We start from the raw sequence: 23,761 nt of genomic DNA on the forward strand, positions 1-23,761 counted from the left end.
GTGATCTATGGGCCAGGCCAACTTCTTTCAGTCCCTTAAATGTACCCACCCTCTTTCTCAGTTAGGTCTCTTATATATGTTCTGGAGGAAGTACTTCAAAATTGGTTAACATGCTTTTCTCTTGTTTATGCAAGAATGTGATCTTCACCCATCTGCCAGAGGCATCTCTCTGTCTGGGGGGAGGTTAAGATTTGTTTCAGAAGGAATGCAATAAGATGGCTGAGGTTAATAATAAAAAATAAGAATGTATAGCAAGACTCAGTTTATCTCCCCAGGAAGGTCTGTTTAAATTGCTTTATCTTCTCTTTAAAATATGGAGGGGGCAATTCCAGGAATCCATCATAGGGTTTCCCTTAAGAGCAAACAGAAAGAAGATGGAAACTCTTTCCGGTTCTCGGGTAATTGTGAAAAGGTGAAACAGAGAAGGAGGTGGGACAGCGAAATGAGCTTTTGAAAAGTGAAGGTGACAAGAGGGCAGAAGGGAGCCCTTACCCTCACCCTTTCCACCACCGTCACTCCCTGCCCCAGAGGAGGGCCCTGCAGAGTCTCTGCCAGTCCAGACGGCAGTGACCATGTGGTCCTGACCTGGAGGTGGAGACTGGTTAGGTAGAGGGAGCATTCATGCATGCCAAAGTTCTCCCGACCCTTATCCTCTGTTCCCATTAACCCAAAAGTAACTTGAATCTGGCTGGGGAGTTTCTAGAGGGGGTTGCCCAGGATGGGCGGTGGGGCACAGAGCAGATCACCTAGGCCAGGTCTGAATAGGAATCACAGCCAGACCTTAGAACCTTGTCTGCCTCCGCTGAGTCTTCAGGTGCCAGGAAGGTCTGCAGGAAGCCCTGCATGCAGGAGAACAGGCCACAGGCTCGCCGGATGCAGACCGTGGCATGAGAGGCCAGGGGGAAGACACAGGGCCCCAGAGACCGGAGACCCACCACACCCCAGGACCCTCCCTTTTCTCCTCTTCCCAAGGTCTTATAAGCCATCCCTCATCCTATACAGAGAGTAACATCTTCAGGAGGGAAGAAGGGGGCACCGTCTGAGAGATGGTGCGAAGGCAGAGATGGAGTGAAAGGCTTTCATCCAAGAGAGAATGAATTCTTTCTCAGAGGACTTAGGATTTGGGTCTAAGCTTTACTTCTCCCAGCCAGTGGATAGGGACATGCTTGCTCAGTCACTCAGTCGTGTCTGATTCTTTGTGACTCCGTGGACTGTAGCCCGCCCTGCTCCTCTGTTCTGGGACTTTTCAGGCAAGAACACTGTAGTGGGTTGCCATTTCCCCCTCAGGGCATCATCCTGACCTAGGGATTGAACCCGTGTCTTCCTGCATCTTCTGCACTGGCAGGTGGATTCTTTACCACTGAGCTACCTGGCAAACCCCTGAGTAAGGGCATAGGAGAGGCCATAATAGTGAGAGACCAAATGAAGAAATCACAATTACATTTTCACTATGTATCTAAGTATAATGTCCCTGAATTTTGTGACTAGTTACAAACACAATGCTTTCCCAGCATAGAAGCCTCCCCTCGTCACTGTGCCCAGACGACTTCTGTCTGCCTGGCTGAGAACCTCGCCAGCACTCTATTCTTTTTTTTTTAATTTTTATTTTATACTGGAGTATAGTTGATTAACAATGTTGTGTTAGTTTCAGGTATACAGCTAAGTGATTCAGTTATATATATATGTCTATCTTTTTTCAAATTCTTTTCCCATTTAGGTTAGTACAGAATATTGAGCAGAGTTCCCTGTGCTATGTACAGTAGGTCCCTGTTGGTGATCTGTTTTAAATATAGCAGTGTGTACGTGTCAATTCCAAATTCCCAGTCTATCCCTCCCCGCCCCACCCTTCCCTCTGGTAACCATTAATTCGTTCGTGAAGTCTGTGAATGTGTTTCTGTTTTGTAAATAAGTTCAGTTGTATAATTTTTTTTAGATTCCACCTATAAGGAATATCATACGATATTTGTCATCACTTGGTATGATTATCCCCAGGCCCATCCATGTTGCTGCAAATGGCATTTCATTCTTTTTAATGACTGAGTAATATTCCATTGTATACACACATTGTATCCTTTCTTCAGCCAGCCAGTTGTCACACTCTGTTGTAATCATGTGTTTAATTGGACTACTCTCCCTGCTAAAGTGTGAAGTTCAGGATGGCAGAGTCTCTGTTTGGTCTATCACTCTGTCCCCAGAACCAAGTTTGGCACTGGCGTGTTAGAAGTGCTCAATAAATACTCTTGAATGAAGGAGTGAGTGGGAACAGGACTTTGCATATAATTCTGTGACCCTGAGAAGGTCACTTAAAATCTCCAGGGACAACAATAAGAAAAACAGTGTCTATCTCATATGGTTGATCATTGTGGAAGGTAAATCGGATAATACAGGTGAACTGCTTAGTATAATTATTGACATTTTATAATTTAAAAAATCTGCACTATTACCATTATTGTAAAATAATACTGCTACCTCACCCCTAGCTTAGTATTATATATACAGTAGGTACTTGAAAAATGATAAGAAAATATGTAAATAGTTGCTGAATAATGAAAATCTGAATTCCCAAAATTGGTGCCTCTTTCTGTTTTTTTTCTTTTTTTTTTTAAATAACCCATTGCTAGAGTCGATTGGGTATTAGGTTTAAATATCAAGCTATTTAATTACATTAATAGTAAGATTCAGTTTGCTAGTGCTGGTTATAAGTGCAGCCTTTAAGAAAACCTTTTGTTTTCTTCTTCAGTGGGCTAGACTTTCACCAGCCGCCTCAGAGAATAAAAAGACAAGTGAGCTTGCAGATGTTATTAATGAAACACATTAACAGTCACTGGTATACGATCAATCAATAAATAACATGACTTCCCAGGAGAGACACCCCTTTAGGCAAGTCAACTAAGGTCTGAAAAAGCAGGCCTCATTTGGAACAGAAAATGCAGGAGAGACTAAGGCAGTACTCAGTTCTCATTTCTACAGATTTCTCTCTGGGGACCTTCATTTCTAATGGAATTAGTTAACATTTCAATACAAAAGTACAGAATGTACTTCTTGTGATTTATTTAGACATCGTTCTTATGACAGACTATTTTATGGCTTTCAATCTCTTAGTACCCACGTGCCCAATTTTAGGCCAAATCCCCAATGAGTAATGTAGGTCAAAGAGAAGGTGTGACTTATTCATTAATAACCCATGCTAATAACTGTAGCATCACGTGACGCAGGTCCATCTGAACTTAAAAACTATGACGTTCCCTCCATTCCTTCCTTTCTTCTGGAATCACTCAAAAGCTGTTCAGAGGGGCCGAGTAATCATGGGAGTCAGGGTGCAACTTAGCATGAGGGTTGGACCTGAAAGGGGTGAGAAGGGTGTCCCTGGTGGGAGGTTGGGAGCAGTGGTGGCTTGGCTTGGGACGTTGATTCCCAGATGAGGGGACAAAGAGAGTGTTTGTCTAGGGGGATGGTGGTGACCCCAGTCAAGTTGTCAGATCCTGAACTGGGTAAGAAGGAGATCTGTGTGGCTGGGGGTCTACATGGAGACAAGGGACAGGTTACATAAAGGGGGCTCGATACTATGAGGAAATATACTAAGATCAGTAGGAGTTAGGTTTCTTACTGTTAGAGATGAGAATTATAAATATGGAAAGAGAACTGAACCCCATGATTCTGGATTGCATTGAAAGTGTCACTGTGAACTCAGGGTTTTCGATATACAGAGAGGTATATGAAAATAAATGTAATGTGTGTGTGTGTGTGTGTGTGTGTACCGGTTATCTGGCTATGTCCACTAAAAGGACATGCATGCTTGATGCCCCAAGAGCAAGCACATCAAGTACCTAGCTCTTAGTTTTTAAACACAATTCTCAACTAATAGGAAGCAAGGATTTGTGGGAAAAGACTGATTTTTTTTAAGGATGTACAAGCTGAGCCTGGAACTTGATGTGCCAAGAAGTAAGGAAAAGCTCAAAGAATGATGGAGACAATGTCAAAAGGATGTAGAAGCCACATAGAAGTGATTCTCACTGACCAAATCTGGGACAATTTGAGCATCAAAGTAATGATAATAATGATGTTACAATGGTTATCTATTGAATAAAGTAGAAATTCATAAATTCATACTTGCATACTTACAGACATCAATAGATGAATGGAAAAAATCAAGAGCTTTTCTTTACAGAAGAATGCCAACTTAATGAATGTAGAAGGAATAGTGAAATTTTTGAAATTATCCTTTGGCACCCATCATAGTAATAATTGGAGAAGGAAATGGCAACCCACTCCAGTATTCTTGCCTGGAAAATCCCAGGGACAGAGGAGCCTGGCAGGCTACAATCCATGGAGTCACAAAGAGTTGGACATAACTGAAGCAACTTAGCACACAGTAATAATTAATTCGTCCAAAAACTTCAGTGGATGCTAAACTAGTGAGTTAAGTTTTGATTAAAAATAGGATATTTAGTCTCTAAATACCTCTGCATAAAATACTTAGGTACAAAAGAAAAAGAGAAAACTTTACAAGCTAGAAGCCTGGCAGACACAGACTTAACCAAGTATACAAAGTGAATACAACTGTGTGACAAGTGGAAATCACATACCACCTAATAGGAGACAGTGAGACTTCCCTTCCATGATAGTCCTGCCAAAAATATTAATCATAAGGGAATATCTGACAGGTCCAAGTTCAAGAACATTCTACAAAATAACTGGCCTGAAATCCTACAAAAGTATCAAGGTCGTGAAGTTCAAGGGAAGCCTAAGAAACTCCTTTAGTTTGAAGGAGACCAAAGAGATAGGACAACTAAATGCAGCATGTGATCCTGGCTTAGATCTTTTCATTGGGTGGACATATTTTGTTGTAAGGGTACTTGGGACAATTGATGAAATATGAATGAAGTCTGTAGGCTAGATGGTAGAAAGGGATCAGTGTTAAATTTCCTGATTTTATTAGTTGTATTGCCAGTATGTAGGGGAATGTCCTTGTTTGTAGCGATCATACATTAAAGTATTTGGAGGTGAAAGGCGTCAAGCAGCCCACTTACATTCTGCGGTTTACATACTTACATACTTATATGGTTGAGGAAAGAATATTATTTGTACTTCTCTTGGCAGCTTTTCACTAAGGTCGAGATTATGTCAAAAAAATGTAAACTATGGAGAAAAGTTGGAGATAATACAGATGTCTAAAGATGTTTTTGTACATGTTTAAAGATTATGTAATATGTACACATATATATCTACCAAATATGTGTATTTGGTAGTTGAATGTTATGCATCTTGAAAACTGGAGAACTAGTGCTTTATATAATGAAATGATATATTGAAAAAAGAAACTAGAGGATAGAACCATTTTTAAAAGTTGGCAGAGCTTGAGAATTTTCATACCTATACAAAAAATTAATATTTTCCTCAGCTTGAATTTATTTTTGTACTTCAGAGAGGTGACCTTTATTTTATTTGAAAGGAAAAACATTTCTAAATTCTTTCATTTTGTAAAGCAAAACCATGGATAAATGGGCTCTTTATTTTAGACCTTGTGGTTCAAGCTGAAGCTGTGGTCTCCAGTGTTTCAGACTGAGTATTTTCTCAAGTTGAACTCAGCAGTTTAACAATACAGATAGAGTTATATCTCTTGGTCAGGGTCTTTCAGTTGTAAGGGCAAGAACCACAAACTTGCTCCAGAAGTGAGTAAGATTCACAAGGCAGTCTCCTAGGTAAGAAGAACAGGACGAAAGGGACTAGTATGGATGGAAGAACAGAAGGCAAGAACCAGGACAGCTTGCTGCCTCTTACTGTCTCACTGGAGAAACCCAATCTCTCCTCTCTGCCTCTCTTTTTACATTTTTAAATTTATTTTTTCAATTTTGGCTGCTCTGTGTCTAAGTTTCAGTGCGTGGGCACTTCTCTAGTTGCAGCACACAGGTTTAGCTGCCCTGTGGCATGTGGGATCTTAGTTCCCTGACCAGGGATTGAACCCGTGTCTCCTGCATTGGATTCTTAACCACTAGACCACCAGGGAAGTCCCTCTGCTTCTCTTTTGAGTGTCTGTAGAGCAGCCTCTGGAGTCTCCATGCTTCCCAACAAGGCTTCTCAAAAATAGGAGCCTCAGCCTTCACAGCCTTTATGACCTCTGGGTCCAGTGCAGCAGCTAACTGGTCCAGACTTTTAGCACTTAAATCCAAAGGAATTTGGAGTGAGAGTTCAGTTGGACAAGCTGGGTCAGATACCCCCTCTGATCCAGTCAGCCATGACTGGGCATTGGGCTGGTACAGTCTAGGCAGATCTGCCAGGGCCTTCCTCTTCTGCACGTAACTGTAAATAAAGAAAGTTTTTAAAGAGAGTTATGGAGAGGGTGAGACAAATTTCTAAATATCCTAGAGAATATTTTTTTTTCTTATCGATGGGCACGGCCCTATTTCTGAGAGATGTTCAAAATTTTACTTTTTAATTGTTTCAATTAAGTTGCATGAAGTATACCAAAAAAGTTCTGTTATGAAGAATGGATTTCAGGCATTTTGAAAGAGTTTTTTTATTTAGCAAGAGGCAAAGGAAAACTGTTTTTAAAGAGTTTTTTTTTTTTTTTTTTTTTTTTAATATGGACCATTTTTAAAGTCTTTGTTGAATTTTTTACAGGATTGCTTCTGTTCTGTGTTTTGGGTTTTTGGCCCCAAGGCATGTGGGATCTTAGCTGTCCAGCCAGGGATTGAACCTGCACCCCCTGCAAGAAGGTGAAGTCTTAACCACTGGACCATCGTGGAGTTTGCAGGAAAACTTTAGAACTAGGGATTTACCTAGTACCGAAACAAACTACTTCAGGGCAGGTTAGAAATTTTGATGCAAGTCACTGATTCTGCCTTTCCATGATGGGATCACTTTAGGAGAACCAGAGCTAACTTTGCTATTTTTTAAGAATCACCTCTTTGCCTTCTCAATTTTTCTCATTGTAAAGTAAACGCTTTGGACTAGCACTAAATGATCTTCGTCTGCTCTGAAATTTTATTCGCTGAAGAGCTTTAAGCAAGTAGAAGATTTTTGTGGTGGCGTAGGAGACAGGACAATGAGGAATGGGAAATGATTAAAAAAAAAGGGACAGTCATAATATGTACCATCAATAAGGAGTATCCTACATACCAAACTCTATAACTGAGGCCCACTATATCCATAAATAGACACGAACAAAGTCACACAGAATCAAATGGCGCAGATGGGCAGCACACGTGCAGAGTTCATATGTTCGAAGCAGAGAGAGTGCCGCGAGCAGTGTGATCTTGACGCCTTTAGAGAAAACACTCAGCATCTCCGTTGTAAGAAATGAGCTGAGTATTAAAGAGGAAGATCTCATGCCAGGTGGACTAGAGAGAGGACAGATTTTCAAGGGAAATCACATTCGTATCGACAGGAGTCAGCTCCATGTGTCATCTTTTAAAAATTCTTTGAAACATTTTTATTCATTTATTTGGCTGCACTGGGTTCTTAGTTGCAGTATGTTGCAACTTAGTTGCAGCATGTGGGATCTAGTTCCCTGACTGGGGATCGAACCTGGCCCCCTGCATTGGGAGCTCAGAGCCTTAGCCACTGGACCACAACGGAAGTCCCTCTCTGTGTCATCTTACAGATTCACTAACCTTAAATCTGAAGATAACCTTGAATATCATTTGGTATATTAAGTACAGAAATGTCAGAAGATTTTTGCTACCCCTTGTATGCAAATTGTTGTGTGACTGAATTTCCTGATGAGAGAATATAAAACTTTCATGAAACTCACTAGTTTCATGAAACTCACAAGTAGTTGTGACCCAAAAGTAATAAAGAATCATTGATTTATTCCAATTTCCTAAAATAGCAATGAGAAAACAAAAGCCTGGGCTCACTCTGAGGTGGATCTGAACTAAGGCTGCCTTGCTCACCTGAGCTCTAAGTCCCTACTCTGACACGTGTCAATTTAAAGTTAGAGTCCAGTGACCCCCAGTGCACTCATTTTCTCCTGGTCAAGGCCATGGTCCCTTTAGAGAAGGCTGTGAGAAAGATTATTGGGTTTCCCAGATGGTACAGTGGTAAAGAATCTGCCTGCCAGTTCAGGAGATGTGAGTTCAGTCCCGGGGTTGGGAAGATCCCCTGGAGAAGGAAATGGCAACTCACTCCAGTATTCTTGCTGAGAAAATTCCAAGGACAGAGGGGCTGGTGGGCTATAGTCCATGCAGTTGCAAAAAGTCAGACACAATTGAGCAACTGAACATGTACACGTGAGGGAGATTAACAGCATAATTTTTGAGCAGTGAGCTGAAGTCCTTCCTCATGGGGCCAGCCTCCCTTTCAATGAGGGAGTTGATGTCTGTAAACCAGCTCAAGTCTTGGGATTGATTGAGGGCCCGTGACTGTTTTTATGCTTCAAGTTAGACTTTGGTCCACCTGATTTAGAACTCTTCTGCTTATACAGATTAAGAAACATGTAGTAGGCTTCCAATCTGCTTCTCTTGAAGAAACTGGAAGATCATCTTGGCCACCCCATAGGCCGCTCCAGCTCAGACTGTTCTGGTCACTGCTCTGACTCTGTTGCCACTCAGCCCCTTCCACTCTGTGTTCCATCACTCCCATTGCATTTAGGTTTTCCAGTTGAGGGGCAGCAGGTCCCCTTGTAAGTTCTAGCCTGCAGAGGAGAGTGATAACAGAGCTCTTCAGAGATGCTGGGCTGCTCTCAAAAATACATTTCTCACAGTTGTGTTGGAAGTTATGTCTTCTGGACCCTCCATGTTGGGTGAGCAGGTCTTAAATGATAGACCCCTCTCTTTACACTACAGTCATCCTAAGTCTTTGCATCCCTTCCTCTAGAGTAAAGTAGTTCTGGTATTTCAGGTTCATTTACTGGAGGCTACTTTTTGATCCATGTCTGAGCTAACCAGCCAAACTTGTTAGATGCAATGTTAGGGGTAAGATGTCTGCTTAGTGGGCTCATATCAGTAACTTTAGCCTGATTCAAGTTTATGTTTTGCCTTCCACCATATACCACATCCTTAATATCCACTCCCACACATATTCTCTGAATGTCTGTCTACATAAAGTTTGAAAAATCAGGAAGCTTTTTGTACCACACCTGTAGGGTTCTTGTGGAACTACCATCTGATTATATGTTTAGGAGCAAAGAGAGGTGGTTGGGGTGAATGTTGAGAATTATCAGTGTCTTGTAAGGCAACTATATTAGAGGAGATCATTAATGTAGTTTCCTTGGGCAAAGGCAAGGTTAATCTCCTCACATGGGCTGAGAGAGGCTACCGCTACTGGCAGAGAAGATTAATCAGAATTCAGGGGTTCAGAGCCCCCACCTTCAATAGAATCCTCTCAGACACCTGCATTCCAATTTTCGGGATCCCATTGCTTCCCAGTCAATGCCTCTATTTTAATGGCAGACACCCTCTGAGGTTGGGGGAATTCAGTTTGCATCTTAATCCAGCCACTTGCAGGATGAGATTCTGGGTTTGGTTTTCAGCAGTCTCAAATCTGGCTGCAGGAGAGAAGGGTCTCTTTTGGGGGCAGACGCGGAAGCTTTTGGGTCATTCATGCAGCACTTGAACTGGGAATTTGAATCCCTGAGCTCATCCTTTTCTTTCCTCATTTTGTCTGGTGAAATTAAAAGCAACCAGCCAGTCTCAATATACTTGTTCATTTGACCAAAATGTTCAGAGATATCATATACGTGGTCACGCTGAACTGTTCCTCTAGTTCAATGATGGTATTTTGTGTATCTCTATTGCCATATCATGCCATGGATTGTTGGTGCTCTCTTGACTCCTGGAAATGGAGCCATTAATGTATTTGAATCTATCAGACTTAAGCATCAATTCCGGAAATCCCAGGACCAATTCAGAAAACTCATCTTTAAGATTCTGTGTCTCTGGCACCACTCTCAGCACTGATATCTGCATCTGTCAGAGTTCCCTAGGGACACAGCTCAGCCAGGATGTGTACTGTGTGTATATAGAGAAACTTATTTTAAGAAAATGGCTCCTGTGACTGTGGAGGCCTGAAGACTTCAAAACCTGATCGGGTCTGGTGGGCTGAAGACCCCAGGAAGAAATGCATGTTGAGTCCAAAGGCTGTCAGCTGGCAGAAGTCCTCATCTGGTGGAGATCACTATCACGGTCTCTCACTGGATGAGGCTCATCCACATTAAGGACAATAACCAATCTTACCCAAAGTCCGCTGATTTAAATGCTAATTCTCATCTGAAAATTACCTTCCCAGAAGTATCCATAAGGACATTTGACTAAATATCTGGGCACCATGGCCTGCCAAATTGACACACAAAATTAATCATCACACCATCCTAACCTCACCAACAAAATGAGGGTATTAGGTGGTAATGTAGATTTTATGGCCCCAATTCTCATCCCTGCAGTGTTTTGCTTTTAACAACAAAATCCCAAGCTCTTCCCTTTGCTCCCTTGAGATGGCAAGGGTCTTGTCCTATGGTTATAGCAAGTCAAGTTCCCTGAAGTCATCTGGTCTTTTTGAACCACCTTGGAAACCACATATCTGATGTTTCTTCTCACTCACTCAGACCTGAGTCCTAACGACAAATATAAATCCTTCACATTCCCCTCCCCACCCCTGGAAACAGGACATAAGCCATAGGGGACAGGGTGGCTGCCCAGCCATCAAACAGCTCAGGAAGCCTTATTAGAAGGACTTAATAATTCCCCAGCAATGTAATCAAAGCAAAATGCTGAAGAATCATTGACACAAACCTCCTTAATGTTCCTGCGGCTTTGATTTTTAATGGCTTATTGCCCTCTCTTCTAATCTGTTTTCCATTCAGCCTGATCTCTTGTTGGCTTCTGTTCCTTTTAATATCTTCTCTGTATCCCAACTTTCTGCCTGGAATTTTCCATCTTCAGCCTCTTCTCCTCTGACATGCTTATATAACCGTTTACTTTGGTGACTTATTCCCTTAGCTCCTCTCTGGACGAGATGATTTTCCTAAACTTCTCTACTTCCAGCAGCTCCCGAACTCATAATTTGGATTCTTGTTGCCTTTTAAAGCATTTATGTCAATCATTTTAAACTGAATTTTGCATTTTTCTACCTTACTAACTAATTTTCTTGTGGGAATTTATGTTAAGTAAAAATGCTGTTTGTCCTCAGGAAAGTCACTTTTCTGTCCAGATGAAGTTTACTAACCTGAAAATGATCATGTTAGATGTTTTAACCATTAAGCTGCTTCTATTTCTGAAGTTGGTTCTGTTGGAAAGATGATCTTAGGGTTAACAGTTATTGCAGAAACACTCAACAAACATGCTTCCTCTGTCACTCTTTCATAGGTGTGTGTGTTGTGTTTAACCTGAGAATGATCTAATAGTTTCAGACTCAGGGGTTTCTTATCCTACCTACTTGCATTTTTCCTTTTTCACTTATTCTGAGACTTGTTTGTTTTTCCTGCTTCACATTCCAGGCTAAATTTTTCTTGTTTCCATACAGTTTACAGGGACCAGGTGTAAAACATCCTTTCTGCAGGATCCCAAAAGACTCTTATATATGAGACTCCACTAGCATTGTGGGCTTCCCTCATAGCTCAGTTGGTAAAGAATTTGCCTGCAATGCAGGAGACCCCAGTTTGATTCCTGAGTCGGGAAGATCTGCTAGAGAAGGAATAGGCTACCCACACCAGTATTCTTGGGCTTCCCTTGTAGCTCAGCTGGTAAAGAATCCGCCTGCAATGTGGGAGACCTGAGTTCGATCCCTGGGTTGGGAAGATCCCCTGGAGAAGCAAAGGCTGCCCACTACAGTATTCTGGCCTGAAGACAGTCCATGGGGGTCACAAAGAGTCAGACACTACTGAGGAATTTTCACTTTCACTTGCATCACTAGCATCGTAACTCATTATTCCAGATATACCATTGGAGTGAAGAAATAGCCAACTTAATTATGAAATATTCATAATAGTTAATATTTTAATACCATCCTTCAAAATTATTTTTGTATGTTTCATAATGTATATATCAATATATCTGGAAACATATGGAAAGTAGTCTATGTCTGTATTAGGTATGCTTGCTCAGAAGTTCCTTGTTGTTTGGAATAGTGTGATCAAGAAAGGAGTTTGGAGGCCAGATGTTTGCTTTAAAAAATTCTAAATTTATGTTAATATAGATAAAAGTAATATATTCTCATATTAATATAAAACCTAATGGTCTTAAGCTTTGTAAACTCATTATTATTGACCATTACCCTTGTTAATCTGCTCCTTTATGTGTAAAATCATTCTTATTCTTGTACTAGAGTTCTGTGATTGTAGGCAGCAGAAGCTTAACTCTGACCCACTTAGGCAATGATACTGGAAATAGTACTGAGTGACATGCAAAGTCAAGGGAGACACTGGGCGATCTGGCCTCCTAGGAAAGGGCTGTGGCATCCCTGGACCTCCAGAGCAGCATCACCTGGAGCAGCATCACTTGGGCTGATCCTTAGAGCCCCGACTTTGGGTGACTTGCTCTAGTCACCCCCCTGCCTGACTGTCTCCACTCAAGATTCATGTTTCCAAGAGAAAATCTGAATGGTCTGTCTTAGGTCCCATAATACATCCTAATGAACTTCTCAGCATCCTTCTCCATATATTTCCAGTAGAATGTGGAGGGACGGCCCTTTCCTGTCATCCATATCTATAAATTCAAACACCAGGGCATGACTGCTTGCTGAAAAATGCCAATTCTAGCGACATCATCTTTTGTTTATCTCCAGAAAGAAGAAATAACTATCAAATGATTAGTCTGTCACTTTCTTGCCAGAAGCAGAACTTTAGATATTTTACTGAATCATGTTTATTTTCTGCCCCTTTTACATTTTGCTTAAATGACATTTGAATTCTTACAGAATCTTTATAAAGTTGAAACAGAAATGTTTACTAGGGAAAAATAGAATTTTTAATTTTTCATAAATCATTGGAAACTGTTAGAATAAATTTTAATAGATTTATAATCAATTTTAAATTAAATTTCTTTAAAATCCATTTACTCTTCCTACTTATAGAAATAAATTACTTTGCTTGGATACTGTCATAAAAGTCAAGCTTAGTTATTTCTGCATTTAATTCATAGGAAAAGACAAGATGAAATGTTTAGATTAATGTTTAATTTTTCTGGAAGCTAAAATACTTGGGGAGAGATGTGCATTTTGGAGAAATGTGTGTAGTGCTTATTACCTTTCTTTAGATCATCTGTTAGAAATATTCAAGAGAACCTTCAATCTCAGATTACTTCGTCTTCTCTGAATTTCAAAAACAATTTCATGAGGATATTTTTTCTGTCAAATAATAGAATTTTTAAAGGCAAAATTTGAAGGCTTAGATACATATCCCATTTAGGACAAGATCCCACTTACTACATCTGTGGAGGAAGTCCTTGAGGGACAGAATTAATGTAGAACCAAAACGTACTGCTTAGCCCTCAGCTCAAGTATATTTCCACCAGTGAAATGCTTTTTTGACTGACTATGACCTTTGAATTTTCATGACCTTTAAATTTGACACCTCATCTTGGAGGTATCAGATATATCCAGTTTTAAACCTCAATTAGTGTCTTTGTTCTACTTGACTTATAAGGTAAATAGCCAGAGCCTAAAACAAATGTGACACCCAGGAGGTACTTTTCAAAGCAAGGATGTCAGGTAGTTAAAGTTCACAATTTGGGACTCACAGAAGAAGAGAGCGACAGAATGAGATGGTTGGATGGCATCACAGACTCAGTGGACATGAGTTTCAGAAAACTCCAGGAAATAGTGAAGGACAGGGAAGCCTGGCGTGCTGCAGTCCATGGGGTTGCAAAGTGTCGGACATGACTTAGTGACTGAACAACATCAAGTCCAGAGTAAGGTCAAGGGAAGAAGCATCGTGCAGCCAGAGGAGCAGAAGTATGAGCCGTGAGGAGGGAGACTATACTCTGGATTTTCTTAAGAGCCAGTTATGATTGTATCTAACCAGGTAGAATTAATGGGATGACAAGATTGAAATATTTCATTAAGCCTCCTCATTATAATCTTTCTGTGTATAGTCTCTCTAAAGGAAAATAACTGATCCTATTGATGCTGTTGGTTTAAATATTAATAGATGTGATGGACTGGCCAAAAGTTCATTCAGGTTTTCTTATAACAGCTTACAGAAAAACCTGAGTGAACTTTTGGGCCAACCCCAATAATTTATTTGAAACTTCCAGTCAGGTGTGATTTGTCCCAAAATGATAGATGGAAAATAATTTTGTTTGTATTCACAAGTCACCTGCTACCTGTATGCCACCATATGAAACAATCCAGTTCACTAGAATTTAGTAGTGGGCTGCTGCTGCTGCTAAGTCGCTTCAGTTGTGTCCGACTCTGTGAGACCCTATAGATGGCAGCCCACCAGGCTCCTCTGTCCCTGGGATTCTCCAGGCAAGAATACTGGAGTGGGTTTCCATTTCCTTCTCCTTTAATAGTGAGAGGAAGGAGCAAAGGGAGCCTACCATTCAAATTACAACCATGTGCAAAAATATGCAATACAGACAAATAGTTTAAAATCTAGAAAGTCAAGGCTACAGAGATTAGTATAACCTGGAGCAGATGAAGTCAGCACGGGGAAATTTAAGCTTGACATGGGGCTTTAAGCTTGATTAGGTTTGGATACAAGAAATAGATAATAGGAGGACCATTGTATGTCTTGGCTACGCAGACATCCTGAGTTTGGATGCGTTAAGGTGAAGTTCAAGTCCAGTGGCAGCTATAAGAGAATCAAATTTGTTTGTAAGCAGATTTATTGCAGTTGAAATCTTAACCTGAGTAATGAATGCAAGAAAGTAAGTCTCGTCTCTTCCTTCCAGGCGTGTCTGCTCAGCTCACCAGCACCTGGCACCGTCGGAACACATCTGTAGGAACGCCGTTTTGGATGGCTCCTGAGGTTGGATAGAGTTTTTTTGAGGGAGACACGTGGCGTGTTTGATTCTTTCTGAGTTTCGTTTTCATGCACGCTCTAGCTCCATGTGTGTGTTAGAATCTATTAGAAGAAAATGTCAGTTGTGTTGTCTTTATGTGAGATATTTGCATGTGTGAGGAGTGACATGGGAGATGATAAATGGGCTGTGAGTGAATATATGAATACATGACAGACTGAATGAATAAGTCAGATGAGGTAGAGAGAAACTACAGTGGAATAGCGCAGGTTTGAATTGCAGGTCCACTTACCTGCAAATTTTTGTCAATAAATATAGTACCTGTATTTTCATTTTACAGTTTTTCTTTTTTTATTGAAGTATAGGTGATATACAATGTTGTGTTTCTGCTGTATAGCAAAGTGATTCAGTTATACATATATATGTTCTTTTTCATATTCTTTTTCATTATAGGTTATTACAAGGTATTGAGTATAATTCCCTGTTCTGTACAGTTGGAGAAGGCAATGGTAACCCACTCCAGTACTCTTGCCTGGAAAATCCCATGGACGGAAGGGCCTGGTGGGCTGCAGTCCATGGGGTTGCTAAGAGTCGGGCACGACTGAGCGACTTCACTTTCACTTTTCACTTTCATGCATTGGAGAAGGAAATGGCAACCCACTCCAGTGTTCTTGCCTGGAGAATCCCAGGGACGGGGGAGCCTGGTGGGCTGCCGTCTCTGGGGTCGCACAGGGTCGGACACGACTGAAGTGACTTAGCAGCAGCAGCAGTACAGTAGAATCTTGTGGTTTATTTCTTTTATACATAGTAGTTTGTATCTACTAATCCCCAATCTCATTTTACAGATCTTTAAATTAACTAAGTGTGGGGAAAAGTTTGTATTTAATCAGAGCTCACAATGTGTGGATTCAAAAGAACCAGGGTTTGAGTCCTGGTTCTAGCCAAACTGTTTCAGCTTCCTCCCCTTGGGTGAGTCATATATCAGTTTCTCTGTTTTTGAGGCAGAGATAGCAGTACGTGGATTTTCAACTGTCAGGAGATTGGAACCCTTAACCCATGTGTTGCTCAGGGGTGAGCTGTACTCGCAACCTTACGTTTTCATTAACTATACTTTTTATTGGAATATAATTGCATTATAATGGTGTGCTCCTGCTATACAATGAAGTGAATTAGCTGTGTGTATACATATACATATACCTCCCTCTTGAGCCTCCGTCCAACCCCCACTTCCCCATCCCAACCCTCTAGGTCATCACAGAGTGCCCAGCTGAGTTCCCTGTACTATATGATAGATTCTCATTAGTTATTTTATTTTGTACATAGTAGTGTACATGTCAATCCCAAGCTCCCAATTCATCCCACCTTACATTTCCCCCACTGTGTCCACATGTCCCTTCTCTTAAGTCTGCATCTCTATTCCTGCCCTGAAAATAGGTGTATCTGTACCACTTTTCTAGCTTCCACATATATGCATTAGTCTCTTTCTGACTTACTTCACTCTGTGTGACAGACCCTAGGTCTATCACATCTCTACAGATGACCCAACTTCGTTCCTTTTAATGGCTAATATTCCATTGCATGGGCTTCTCCGGTTATCTCAGTGGTAAAGAATCTGCCTACAATGCAGGAGACACAGGAGACCTGTGTTCGATTCCTGGGTCCAGAAGATCCCCTGGAGGAGGGCATGGCAACCCACTCCAGTATTCTTGCCTGGAGATTCCCATGGACAGAGATTCCTGGCAGCCACGGTTCATGGGGTTGCAAAGAGTTGGACATGACTGAGTGACCTAACACATAGTACATAGCATATTCCATTGTATATATGTACCTCATCTTCTTTATTCATTCTTCTGTCAGTGGACATCTAGGTTGCACATATCTCTGTTAATGATATTTAGAGTTTGTTTTTAAGTTGGATAGAAATATAAAAGTGCCTTTTTTGTTGTTCAGTTGCTCAGTCGTGTCTGACTCTTTGCTACCCCACGGACTGCAACATGCCAGGCTTATCTGCTCTTTACCATCTCCTGGAGTCTGCTTAAACTCATGTCCACTGAGTCAGTGATATCATCCAATCATCTCATCCTCTGTCATCCTGTTCTCCTTCTGCCTTCAGTCTTTCCCAGTATCAGGGTCTTTTCCAGTGAGGTGGTTCTTCACATCAGGTGGCCAGAGTATTGGAGTTTCAGCTTCAAAATCAGTCCTACCAATGAACACCCAGGACTGATCTCCTTTAGGATGGACGGGTTGGATCTCCTTGCAGTCCACGGGACTCTCAAGAGTCTTCTCTAGAACCACAGTTAAAAAGCATCAATTCCTTGGTGCTTAGCCTTTTTTATTGTCCAGTTCTCACATCCATATATGATACTGGAAAAACCATAGCCTTGAGTATACGGACCTTTGTCGGCAAAATAATCATCTCTGCTTTTTAATACGCTGTCTAGGTTTGTCATTGTTTTTCTAGCAAGTGTCTTTTAATTCATGGCTGTAGTCACCCTCTGCAGTGATTTTGGAGCCCAAGAAAATAAAGTCTCTTACTGTTTTCCATTCTTTCCCCATCTATTTGCTGTGAAGTGGTGGGACCAGATGCCATGATCTTCATATTTTGAATGTTGAGTTTTCAGCCAGCTTTTTCACTCTCCTCTTTCACTTTCATCAAGAAGCTGTTTAATTTCCTCTTCGCTTTCTACCATAAGGGTGGTGTCATCTGCATATCTGAGGTTATTGATATTTCTCCCTGCAATCCTGATTCCAGCTTGTACTTCATTCAGTGCAGCATTTCACATGACGTAGTCTGCATATAAGTTAAATAAGCAGGATGACAATATACAGCCTTGACTTTATTTAAAATCAGATGCAGGCTTTTAACCTATATTTATAGTAGGTCCTATGTTGAGTGTCTCTGCTTAGGGCCACATCACACCTTGGAAGATTTTTTTGAGCATCACCTGTGGGAAGATGTAGAAAAACTGCTAAAATAGTTGAGGAAAAGTTTTCTAGAGTTACATCTTTTCTCCACAGTCACTTTAAAGTTAATGCTTTTAATCCTTTTAGTTATATTTATTAGTAAGGAACATTTATGTTTGGAAACTCTGCCATCTTTGGGAAAAGCTCTGCTGTTTGCCTACATCTTTCTAGGGAGTGACAGGAAGAGAAGTAATTTAAATACTACATTAATAATATTGCAAAATCATAGAATTAAATTTGCTGGAGGATTAAGTCCTGGTGTGCTGTTCCTATTTTGATACTAATTCAATTACTACTTGCAAAAAAAGTGTAAGTGTAATGTAAAATATGGAGAAAAGATAAATTATCTTAAGAAACTTTTAAAATATGTGTAGACTGTATAGTCATATAAGCAAAAGCAAAATTGAATAAAAGAATTTCAAATGTGGGTTTTTTTCTTCAATTCTGATATATTACTAGTGTTTCAAAAGCTTGTGAAAAGTTTAAAAATGAGAAGTTAATAACATCTAGCTATAATACCAAGCTTTACATCTTATCTACATATATGAATAACTACTATAATAAATACTATAATATAATTATATGATTTCTATTAAATAATTAATAGTCTAGTTTTTTATTTTTAATATATTAATTTATAGTAACAAAGCCATTATTATATTTTGTTTGTCATTTAGTAAAAACAATTTTGTTTAGTAGATTTTAGAAGCACTTTATGAGTAAAGTTAATATTTTTATCTAAAATATAACTATCAGAGTAATAAATGAGTCAATAATTAAAATTAATACTCCTTACTATGCAATTATTAGACAGTCATTTTACTGATAAGTCATTATTTACTATTAGTAAGCCTACTGTAGCACAAACACGATATGAAAGTGCTTTCCTGCTCAGCCAACCAGTAATATATAAAAGAGAAAGGTTCATTGTGGTCTTTTCAAATTATCCTATAAATATATGTTTAACACTTTGTGCATATTATAGTCATTTCTCTGTAATAAGCATTTGCCAACTTTTGAATGATTGGCAATACTTCAGTAAATTTCCACTTACCTAGAATTGTTGAAGAATGTGTTTTGAATAATCAACTATCTAGTTAATGAAGACATCACATAAATACCAGCTCTATGTTATTCATGTCTAATTTCTAAGAATTAGAACACAACAAGGTAAACAAGGTTGTTTAAATCAATTATAAGTTGGAAAGTGGCATTCTTGATCTGACATCCTTTTCAGTTAAATTCTAGACCAAAGGTAGCATTTGTTGATTATGTAAAGCCATCCTTCCCAGAGTATGTGTGTTTCATGGTGAAGGGGAGACAGTGACTGTGATAGGTGACCATGTAACTTATTGCACAAGCCAGGACAATTTGGAGAGTGAACCGGGAAGGTATTTATAATGAGTCTAGGGAAGTGAGCATAAACTAAGAATGTCATGGGTAGATTGGGACATAAATTCACCCACTGTGCCCACATAGGGATGTTTTAATGTGTTAAATTTGATGTTAGGTGGAGTCAGAAAGGTGAAACGCTATTCCAGACAGGATCTTAGATTTCTTTCACTTTACATCTCATTTCATATTACTGTAGTTAAATGATAAGAAGTCTAACCTGCCATCATCCCCAGATTATGTTTTATTTATCTTGTGAATTGGCATTCACAACATGTGAAATTTCTTTCTTGTTCTTCAATGACATCCTGTGATTAGTGGAATTTTAAAAAACCTGATTGTAGCTTAACAGAGACATCACTTTGCCGATAAAGGTCAGTATAGTCAATGCTATGGTTTTTCCAGTAGTCATGTATGGATGTGAGAACTGGACCATAAAGAAGGCTGAGTGCCAAAGAATTGATGCTTTTGAACTGTGGTTCTGGAGAAGACTCTTCAGAGTCCCTTGGACAGTAAGGAGATCAAACCAGTCAATCCTAAAGGAAATCAACCCTAAATATTCATTGGAAGGACTGATGCTGAAGCTCCAATGCTTTGACCACCTGATGTGAAGAGCCACCTCATTGGAAAAGACCCTGATGCTGGGGGAGATTGAAGGCAGGAGAAGGGAGAGACAGAGGATGAGATGATTAGACAGCACCACCAACTCAATGGACATGAATTTGAGCAAACTCTGGGAGATAGTAAAGGATAGGAACCCTGGTGTGCTGTAGTCCATGGGGTTGCAAAGAGTCAGACACAACTGAGCGACTAAACAAGATTTACTATCTAGTATGCTCCCAGATAACTGCTAACATCTTATCAATGTTTATTTTTATCCAGTTATTTTTCTCTTGTTGATGGCACAAGCCTTTTTGTATTTCTGCACACTTGTCTCATTTCTGCCTTCAAGTTGTCAGAAAAGATGGAGGCCATAAACCTAGGCTTCCCACAAGCTTATTTTTCTTTGTATCCTTCAATTTTTGTTAAAGATGTGTTCTTTATCTTTGCCAAGATGAATGACTCCATTTACTAATCAAATGTTTATCAGATGACTATCATTGCACAAGTTTAAGCTGTATGTTTGATCCCATCCCTTCCCATTAGGTACACTTTTTCATTCCCCTTTCTGTTTTGCATTTTCAAAAATACTTTTTTTTTCCCCATAGACTTCTTCCCTTATTGTTTTCAATCCTGCTAAGATATTTTACATTCTTAGAATAAAACTACCACTACTAATTATAATTTGAGGTTTTACTTCCCCGTGTTACTGACTTGGCTGGGAGCTCTCAAAGCTCATCAATTTGAACACTTATACATCATTCTATGCATTTTCCTATGTGCTTGTTGAAGTTGCAAACTTCCTTTCTCTTTCATTTTCTACTAGGTGATTGCATGTGAACAGCAACTGGATACAACTTATGATGCCCGGTGTGACACGTGGTCCCTGGGGATCACGGCCATTGAGCTGGGGGATGGAGACCCTCCACTAGCCGACCTGCATCCCATGAGAGCACTCTTCAAAATACCCAGGTCAGAGGGCTCTCATGTGGGTCCAGTACCTGCCAGTCTTCTCTCTTCCTCCAGCCACAGAATCTTTGTCAAGCTCTTCATGGAAATATCCAAATACATCTCCACAGGTTGGAAGCAGAGTGGCCTGGAATATCATCCTGCTTCTTTCAAGACACTCTTTTTGTACCATAGTTTTATTTTCCCTGGTCTAAGTACAAGCGCTTTCTCTTGGTATTATGTGTCTTTTTTTTCTTTAACAGGGATTTGAGCTTGGAAAACACCACTTCCTGTCACTCTTGATTCACTCCCAGATTTGTCAGTGAGGCTTCCTGGTCCACAGTCCATGTAACAGTAATGTGCTCTGTTCCACTCTTACCAATCTAATAATTTTTTATTACTTGCTAAGACTTCCCTGTGTTTAGAGCTTTAAAATGACAGTATTAAGAAAGTTAGAAGTAGAATTTTTGATAAAATAATAATGATTTAAAATATGTTAGTGTTTTGAATATGTTAATATAAAACATTAAGCTTAGAAAAATAATCTCTTTGGAGCCAAGGAGGCACTTTCCTGTGTAGACACCTCCCCTTTTATGTGTGTTGTCAGATTTTCCCTCTTGTTTATCACTGATTAAACACTGTTTTATATATATTTTGGTTAGTTCCTAGATATTTCAGAATACTGACATGAAAAGACTGCCTATTTTTATTATACATGTATTATCTTTTTAAGACTTTCTTTTCAAAATGTTATTTATTTTTTATTTTTGGTTGCATTCATTGCTGTGCATGGACTTTCTCTAATTGCAGAAAACAGGGGCTGGTCTCTAGTTGTGGTGCTCAGGTTTCTCATTGGGGTGGCTTCTCTTGTTGAGGAACACGGACTCTAGGGCACGTGGGTTTCTGTAGTTGCAGCTCGAGGACTCAGTAGTTGTGGCACATGCATTAGTTGCTCTGCAGCATGTGGAATCTCCTTGGACCAGGGATGAAACTCATGTCCCTTGCATTGGCAGGTGGATTCTTATCCACTGTATGACCAGGGAAATCCTAAAGACTTTCATATGGATTTTGCCTGCTATCTTAATTTTAATGAAATGCACAGAGAAGGCCTATGGGTACATGGGTCCAGGGTGGAGAGGTGAGGTATGCTAAAATTTGTTCCCACACAAATAAATTGTGGGATCCTAATGCCTGTAGAACATTGAATCATATGTAAAAGCCCTGGTCAGGGGTGGTTCCAGTCCAAAAGAAATAATGCCAATATGACCTATTCGTTTCCAAGTAGATCTATTTGGAATAATTGGCATGGAATTAAATTAGTGTAAAGTATTCAAATTTGTTTTTAACTTTACCTTGTAATTTTCTGTCCTGCCTGTATTTACTGAGTTATAATACCTTAAATATATATTATCCTTTCTATAACAATTTCAATGTATCTCTCACGTCTTACTGTTTGTAAAATATATTGCTTATTAATGAGTGGGGCTTCCCAGGTAGCACTAGCAGTAGAGAACCTGCCTACCAATGCAGGAGATGTAAGAGATGCAGGTTCAATATCTGAGTCAGAAGATCTCTGGAGGAGGCCATGGCAACCCACTCCAATATTCTTGCCTGGAGAATCCCATAGACAGAGGAGCCTGGCAGGCTACGGTCCATAGGGTCGCACAGAGTCAGACATGACTGAAGTGACAGCATGCACAGTAAGTGGGGAAATGAGATTACAGAGAAAGAGCAGAAAACCTCATTCAATTTGAGGAAAACCAACAGAATCTGTATATTCTAATTCCTGTTGTCATTCTGTATGTGAGATGAAGCACTGTTTTTCCTGAGCTATTTAAAATATGGTTTAAATGAACATAGTTAGCCTAGGGTTATTACTCTTAATGATGATACCACATGAAAGAGGGATGCTATTGTTGACCTGTATGGTACCTGTGAGCAAGGTACCTCTGGAAACTGTACCATCTCAGTTGTTTCTTATTCCTTGTACCACCAATATATCTTTAAAATAGAGTTCTAAGAATACAGACTGAAGAAATAATTAGGGGAAAAAAGGGGATCTGTAAAGCTACCTGGTTCTGAATGTTCTAAAATCATCAAAATCTTGCTCTACTCAAAGCAAACCAGTAAATCTCTTAAAAGAGAGTTTTTCAGGAGAACAAGAAGCCACGCAAAATTGTTGGAGAAAAGAATTACTTCTTTTAATGTGCAAATCAGCAATCTTCAAATAGTCCTAAGGATTGTAAAATGAGCTTTCAGTGTGATCTAGTGGATGAGTAGCTGCACTTTTCTTTAATGAGCCTGTACAGACTGTACATTAATTTTATTTTAAGCTATTTAAGGAGTAACGCAGAGCTGAAGACAAAGTATTTCCATTCCACTAATGAAAACAAAGAGCTGTTGGAATTAACATAAAGCGGTACTTCAGGAGATTCAACTATCATGGTTATCATGGTTGATCAGTGTTGCTTGATTACAGTTAGAGATCAGCCTCATTTTCAGATGATGTTCCTTTGTGTTCATGAACATCACAAAAAAGAAAAGATTTGTTCAGCTTAAAATGGAAGGAATTAATAACAGAATCTTGCAGTGACATTCAGAGCTTTATTGCCAATCATATTTTCCAGTTCCTTACTTTTGTAATCTTGTTTCTGGCCATCTACCCAAGTAACAACAGAACAAGTCATAAAGGCACTCTTCTATAAAGGCCTCTCTGCTAAGGTTTCTTGCATATTCTGAATAATCCTCCTCTCGGGTCACCTTTGTATCTCCTGAATATCCCTCAGAGATTTCTCTGTAGGACTCAGAGTTAAAAATCCTTTCCCCAGGAGTCATTGTTTCTAACCAGCTAAGTATTTATGTTTTCCTCTAGGGCTCTCAGTTCAAAGCAAGAAAGGAAGGGTCAACTGGGGAAAAAAATGGGTATATTATGTGCCTTCAGAGAAGCAAGGAACCTGTCA

General features: G+C 39.8%; 1 protein-coding gene across 1 annotated transcript in view; it reads left to right on the top strand.

Moving 5' to 3' along the window:
- MYO3A (myosin IIIA) overlaps positions 1-23,761 on the top strand; it is a 162,545-nt gene that overhangs the window by 22,016 nt on the left and 116,768 nt on the right. The window contains exons 5-6 of the mRNA XM_061125655.1: positions 14,829-14,905; positions 20,680-20,825. Of these exons, the coding sequence (XP_060981638.1) occupies positions 14,829-14,905; positions 20,680-20,825 (223 nt within the window). The remainder of the gene's footprint in view (positions 1-14,828; positions 14,906-20,679; positions 20,826-23,761) is intronic.

This window comes from Dama dama, chromosome 23, assembly GCF_033118175.1.
Source record: "Dama dama isolate Ldn47 chromosome 23, ASM3311817v1, whole genome shotgun sequence".
In the NCBI taxonomy this organism is placed as follows: Eukaryota; Metazoa; Chordata; class Mammalia; order Artiodactyla; family Cervidae; genus Dama; species Dama dama.